The sequence below is a fragment of the Punica granatum genome, chromosome 1 (genome assembly GCF_007655135.1).
Source record: "Punica granatum isolate Tunisia-2019 chromosome 1, ASM765513v2, whole genome shotgun sequence".
In the NCBI taxonomy this organism is placed as follows: Eukaryota; Viridiplantae; Streptophyta; class Magnoliopsida; order Myrtales; family Lythraceae; genus Punica; species Punica granatum.
The window spans coordinates 29,900,443-29,907,808 of NC_045127.1; the positions used below are offsets into that span (position 1 = coordinate 29,900,443).

The window sequence follows — 7,366 nt, forward strand, 5'->3', positions numbered from 1 at the left end:
GGACATACTTAGTGGGTTCAGGCTCAGTCAGTTAGCTTTGCTTGCATGTTTATTTATCGCTTTCTGCACATTTATATTACGCACATTTATTTTCTGCATTTTGCATTGCATCATCTTAGCGGAATTCTAAGTACCAAACGCCTGAAATCCCACGGGCGCTGATTTAAGAAGTTAGGTTAGTCAGAGGTTCCGAGTAAGGGAACGGATCGAGTCGGCTCTGCCACCGAACCGCCCCCCAAAGATCCTCGCTCGATTTCAAGGAATTGATACCCTTAAATCGGGAGCCCCCATCCCTAGTTAGTGGTTTTCCCAGTAGAACACTGAAACCATGCATAAATAGGGACCGTCATGCTAGACCAAAATAAACCTTCTTGACCGTCAAATGACCCAAAGTCAGGTCTTTGAGTCGGCCCCTAGCTTTCTCTTAGGGGGGCCTTTTGTTGTTTTTCTACAATGAGCGATGTACATTGTAACAGATACAGTTATACTTTACTTTTCTGCACTGCATGCATGTTTTCAAAACAACCTAGGACATTGCATCGGTTTGGTTTTAAATATTGAATCGACATTCTCTCCATTTAGGTAAGGATGGATCGCTCGCATCCCTGTCTTAGGCTCAATGTCATCGTCACACCAGCCGCGGACATCATGTGCCTTTGGAGAACATTCCGCCCTGTCGACCGCGCATTTCTCCGACTCATCATAGGAGACTTGTCATTACTTGCGGATTCCCCCATTGACTAGACCTTGCTCAGAACAACTATTAGTTTTGGGACACTCAGCAGGCCGTGTTCAACTTTCAGGGAACAGAGCTAACTCCTACAGTAGAGGAATATGCGACACTCATTCAACGACCCATGCTGACCCGCGACATCGTGGTACCTAATCAGTTTGCCACGATACAGAGTAGACTTGCCACCCTTCTAGGTCTCCGAGACGAAGAAATTCGTCATGAGCTTCGGTATGGATGGGAGCATAGCGTTAGGGCCGCATGGCTCATAGACTTCATACATGTTCGTTCTCTCAGTGCCACGGGAGAATCATATCAGCGTGATGCTTGTCACGGGTTCCTCTTGCTTATCTTCGAGACCATCCTATTCCCTTACTCGTCGAACCTCATAGACGGGGCACTTGCCCTAGTCATCCTCCAAGTGGTAGGAGGCCATAGTTACGTGGAAGCTGTCTTGGCTGAGACCATTCGGTCTCTTGACTATGTAGGAGAGGTTCGATGTGGTAGAATGAGAGGAACTCCGCATTCACTGCAGATTTGACTTCTTGCACACATTAGGCCGTTCTGCTCATCCCATCCTTTTTCCTACATCACCGACGAGGGTTCACTCATCACTCGTCTACTTCAGGTGTTTCGACCTTCCGATCGTGATTACACCAACTGGAAGCAATTTATGGAAGGTCTCACCCCGGCACAGTTTCTATGGGCTGCTCATTGGAATCCCGACAGTCCCATGACCATTGGATGTCCTTCGGTCATAGGACTTCCTTTGATAAGTCATTTAGGGAGCACACTCACCTTTCCAGCCCGAGTCATCAGACAACTCAGTGGTCTATAGGATATCCCTACAGAGGCAGATCGCGCTCCATACCACTTCACGTGGGCGGATACGACAACTTCACTTCCGGATAGGTTTCTACGGGTTCGGGAAGTTCGACGCTTGTGGGGCACTCGCATCGTTCAGGAGGCTTACTTCCCCGAACATCCTATTAACGAGGAACGAGCTTTCTCAACTACTGCAGTATATGTGGCTCAGTTCCATCCGTAGAGGCTCACACCTGGTCCTCAGCTACGCACACCACGGATTCCGCATGCACTGCAAGCAGACATTCTAGACGCAGAGAGCTCAGTCCAAGGAACCAGGCGCACGGAGTTGCAGTCTATCAGGGAGGAGCGAGATCGACTCCGCTGTGAGCTTGTTGATACACGTCCAGAGCTCACTGACCACAGAGAGCTTCAGAGAGAGCTAGCTCAGACTCGCGCACGCGTAGCGAACCAAGACAGGGAGATAGCGCGTTTGAGCGCTACGCTGGACCAAGTGCGGGCAAAAGTGCGCTAGGTCACCCATCCTTAGGTTCAGTTGGTTAGCGTTTTTGCCCGTACAGGACCCGCGCAACACTCACTTAGCTACGGGTTGTAATAGGTGTCGGTTTAATGTTTATGTTTTCTTTTTCGAACAGACAATCTTTGTAAATTATGGAACGTGAATCGAACTGATATAATGGCATTAGTGTTTTCAAACTCATGCATCTTATGCATTTATACACTTAGTCGGTTATATTCTGAAATTAGCCAATGTACAACAATTATACTCACACACTTATACATACAGGTGCTAACAACTGGCGTCGCATCGTTATCCTACTCGACCACGCGCAAAGATGGCAGAAGAACAATCGCCGGTCATTTCTGAGCATGAGACTCCACTGGTGCCAGCACATTCTCAAGCCTCACCGACACCCATAGGCGTGCCTCCGATCTATACTGGACCCGCTCAACATACCGACTCAGCCTCCGATCTACACCGGTCCGCCACCGACACTTCCCCCGGTCACAAGTGCTCCGGCTCCTATCTCCGCCATAGACCATTTCCCTTTCCAAACTCCACAACCCCAAATGAACTTCCCTTACCCAGTTCTACCGCCTCTAAATATTCCTCCCTCTGAACCGGGCACGCCCACTCAGGCCGCCCCTGCAGCTCCACTAACAAATATTCCTCCAGAAGCGGAAATGGAGCAGGAAAGAAGAATGAAGAAAATGGAGGAAACCATCAAGGCCCTCCAAGTCGGCTCTTCTCGATTATGGTGACTTCAACTGGAATCTATTCCCGAGCATGCGGTTGCCCCCGAAGATCAAGATCCCAAGTTTTGAGAGGTACGATGGGACCAAAGACCCACGTCATCATCTCCGCCATTATCAGAGCAAGATGCTACAATACTGGGAATACGAAGAATTCATCATTCAAACAATCCAAGACAGTCTCATGGGATCAGCACTGGACTGGGTTATGACTTTGAAGGCAGGAGACATCCCCACTTCGACCGATCTTTCTCAGAAGTTCCTCGACCAGTACAGATTTTGTGTGGAGACACCCCCAACCCTCCTAGAGTTGAGCACCATGGAGATGAAGGAAAATCAGGCTTTTGAAGCCTATGCATCAGAGTGGAGGGGGAAGGCAGCAAAGCACATACCCCTAATTAGTGAGATCCAACAGGTTCAACTATTCCATTCCACGTTCAAAGGTGTATACTACTCGCACCTACTATCTCACGCTTCCTCATTCTTTGAACTCATTGAAGCCGGGAAGAAACTCGATATGGGCATCAAATTGGGGAGGATCAAAGGACTCACCAAGAAGAAAGAAGAAGAAGCACTGAAGAAGCATAATGCTGGTGCCTCTAGAAGGACCAAAGATACCACCGTTAGCGCTGTCAATTCGGGACGTCAATCCTCGCAACCAATTTCAGTGGATTACACCCCTACACCGCAGACTTATCAGACATATGCACATCCCGCGCATTATGTGCGGCCCTATCAGTCGCAGCAGGCCTATCCATCGGCCCCACCAACTGTCATTTATCTGCCATCTCCGCAACAGTATGCTCCCTCTCAAGCACAGCAAAACAAAGCTCCGGCTTCGAGATCTCCTCAGCCGGCTCAACGTGCTCCAGCTCTAAGAGTTCAACAAAGCAGTGTTGCTCAATCGCGTCCACGCAAGCAGTACACCAATCTTCCGGCTCCTCCATCTCACATATTCCAACAACTCCTCGCAGGCAATAAGATTAAAACCAAGGCGCTTGGTCATAGCTTTGATCCTACGGTGCATAATCAAAATATGCACTGTGAGTTTCATCAGGGAGCCCCCGACCACACTTTAGACACTTGCTGGAGACTTTGGGATAGAATCTAGGAGATGATCGACGCGAGGCACATTTCTTTCAATGAGGTGAAACAGCCGAATGTGCGCGTGAATCCTCTCCCTGATCATGGATCAGGCCCAGAACCTTCTATCAACATGATCAGTATATGCATTGTTGGAGAAGAGGAGGAGACACAGGAATCCCCAGCTCCATTCGTCATTGAATACGTTTCAGCAGAAGTGGCAGTGGCATCCGCTCCCTTTATCGTCGAGGTTCCGGCAAAGGAGCCCTATCAAGACAGCCGAGTTCCCTGGACAAATGGGGGTGAGGTTGCCAATGCATAACTAGAAATGAGGGCGATAGGTATCACGCGCTCAGGATGAGTTTATCAGGGTCCAGAGCCTCTTGACAAAGGGAAGGCTCCTGCTACCGCCTTCTCAGCCGTTCCAGAAGCCGTGCCACTCCCTACAAAGAAGGTCATCGATCAGGAAGCCGAAGCTTTCATGAAGGTGATCAAAGCAAGCGAGTACAAAGTGGTGGAGCAAATGGGCAAGTCACCAGCCCACATCTCGCTACTTGCATTGCTTTTGAGCTTCGAGCCGCATCGGAATGCTTTCTTGAAAGTTCTCACTGCGGCACAAATCCCAAAAGATACTGCACCAGATAAGATCGAGGAGACTGTGAACTCCATCTTCTTGAATCAGATCTCCTTTGTCGATGATGAGCTTCCATCGGAAGGTCAGGGACACTTGCGGGCATTGCACATAGTTTGCAAGTGCAACAATCACGTCGTTGGTCGAGTCATGATCGACAACGGCTTTGCTCTCAATGTTTGCCTCGTCTCCACGCTGAAACAGATTAACATGGATATGAGTCGCATCCGTACAAGCAAGACCACTGTTCGAGTCTTTGATGGCTCCAAGAGAGAAGTGAATGGAGAAATCGACCTCGTAATCGATGTGGGTCCTTGCTCATTCTTTGTCACCTTTCAGATCCTCGAGATACCTAATGCTTTCAGCCTCTTGCTCGAGAGACCATGGATTCACGCCGTCGGCGCTGTTCCTTCATCACTACATCAGAAGTTGAAGTTCTTTGTCGAAGGCAAGCTCATCACTGTCAACAGCGAAGAAGATTACGCAGTCTATAAGGAGACAGCAGTCCCTTACATCAGCATTGGAGAAGATCAGAATCTTCCCTTTCACTCTTTCGACACCATATCCGTGATTCGGGATTACGGAGAATTCGATCCATCACGAACCGATTGCATGATTGGGAAAGTTCTGTTGAAGAACGACTGCGTCCTCGGAACTGGACTTGGGGCACGTGCACAGGGAATCCTCCGATCGATTGAAATGGAGGAATACTGCAATAGGAGGGGACTCGGCTTTCGCCCCTCTTGTCATGAGATCATGCAGGCTCGTCGTGGAAAGCATCTCCACCACCTTGCTGCACATTACGGAAAGCTTTTTAGGGGCATTCCGGTTCCACCACTCTCACAGTTTTTCCCCGCACCACCGCAGATCATGGGAGGCACCCCCGATAGCCCAATCACTGAATCAGATGACTTCTTTTCGGATGCAGTTGAAGCGTTTTTGGCTTTGCCAGCCATATAAGCCATCACTGAGGAGACATCTTCCAGGGTTCATATCCGCCCTTGACGGGAGGATGAGGAGCTTACCAACTGGATTTCAGTTCCGCTCTACTCGGCCATAGTTGCCGATGTGTAAGACGGTCTTTATATATAATGCTACCTGTATGTCGGCAATGCCATAAGCCACATAACGGAAGAGGGGTTTTTGTTATGGCTTGTTAATACAATCCCTAAATGCTTTTTGAATTTCTGTGTCTAAATTCTCTCTCTCTTGCACTTACTTCTAGCATCTTTAATTTCTAAAACAATTCGCTTTCGTGTCCAGGCTCCAATCGAATCCAAATCACCGATGCAACGATTCGAATTCATCCAAAACACACCTCAGAAAGTCCCTACCCATATACTTCGGGGAAGGACTTGACGAGGACGGTCGCGTGCCCGAGATAGAAAAGAGTTTGCATCGTCTTGAAAACCATCAACTCACTTCAATCGAGCCAACCGAAGAGATCAACATAGGCACTACAGAAGAACAACGCACCCTAAGGATCGGGACGGGTCTCGACCCCGCACAGAGAGCCCGAATGATCGATTTCTTGACAGAGTATCAAGAGGTTTTTGCTTGGTCTTATATTGATATGCCAGGCTTATACCCCTCGATCGTAAAGCATTTCCTCCCACTAGACACTGAAAGATTTCCGCCCAAACGTCAACACTTACAGCGTCAATGAGCTGACCTTCTTCTCCGCATTAAAGAGGAGGTCGTCAAGCAAGTGGATGCGGGATTCTTGGAGGTATGCAATTACTCTGAATGGGTGGCGAACATTGTGCCAGTGGAAAAGAAGAATGGGAAAGTCAGAGTCTGCATCGACTACCGAGATCTTAACAAGGCCAGTCTTAAGGATAACTTCCCACTGCCCCATATCGACGTCTTGGTGGACAATACAGCACGCCACACACAATTCTCCTTCATGGATGGTTTCTCTGGATACAATCAGATTCAGATGGTCGAGGAGGATAAGATCAAAACGATGTTCATCACGATGTGGGGGATGTTCTGTTACAAGGTCATGCCTTTCGGTTTCAAAAACGTCGGGCCAACCTATCAGAGGGCAATGCTCACTCTCTTTCATGACATGATGCATAAAGAGATAGAGGTCTACGTCGACGACATGATTGCAAAGTCCAAAGAAGGTGAAGATCATCTGGTCAACCTCAAGCGGCTATTCGATCGTCTCAGGAAGTACAAGCTCCAACTCAACCCAACGAAATGCACCTTCGGCGTCAAGTCAGGGAAATTGCTAGGGTTTGTAGTTAGCGAGAAGGGCATCGAGGTCAACCCCGACAAGATTAAGGCGATCATGGAACTGCCCCTTCCATCGACAGTGCGCGAAGTGAGGAGCTTCCTAGGATGGCTGAATTACATCACGCGTTTCATTGCAAATTTAACAGACAAGTGCCAACCACTCTTCCGTCTACTTCACAAAAATGCAGCGGTTGAATGGGATGACGAGTGTCAGAAAGCTTTCGATACAGTCAAGGCATATCTAGTTCAGCCGCCGGTGTTGGTTCCACCTTCACTGGATCGTCCTCTCGTTCTGTACTTGACGGTACGCCGACAATCCATCGGATGCATGTTAGGGCAAAAGGACGATTCATTGTATGCAGAGCGAGCAATTTATTATTTGAGCAAGAAGTTTACTGAAGGGGAGTCTAACTACCTTGAGATAGAGAAAATGTGTTGCGCACTTGTGTGGGTCATGCAAAGACTCCGGCAATACACTCTCTACCATACCGTTCGCCTGCTGTCAAAGGCAGATCTGTTGAAATATCTACTCGGTAGTCCATCCTCCATGAGGAACGTGGCAAAATGGCGTTGCCAACTGACGGAGTACAACATCGAGTACG

The 7,366-nt window shown here is 48.6% G+C and overlaps 1 protein-coding gene across 1 annotated transcript; it reads left to right on the plus strand.

The window, feature by feature from the left end:
* The first annotated feature begins 2,843 nt into the window (after positions 1 to 2,843).
* Positions 2,844 to 4,214, plus strand: LOC116205150. The gene is made up of 2 exons (XM_031537654.1): positions 2,844 to 3,830; positions 3,921 to 4,214. Exons 1-2 carry the CDS (start codon positions 2,844 to 2,846, stop codon positions 4,212 to 4,214), a joined length of 1,281 nt encoding a protein of 426 aa, XP_031393514.1.
* Positions 4,215 to 7,366: the final 3,152 nt, after the last annotated feature.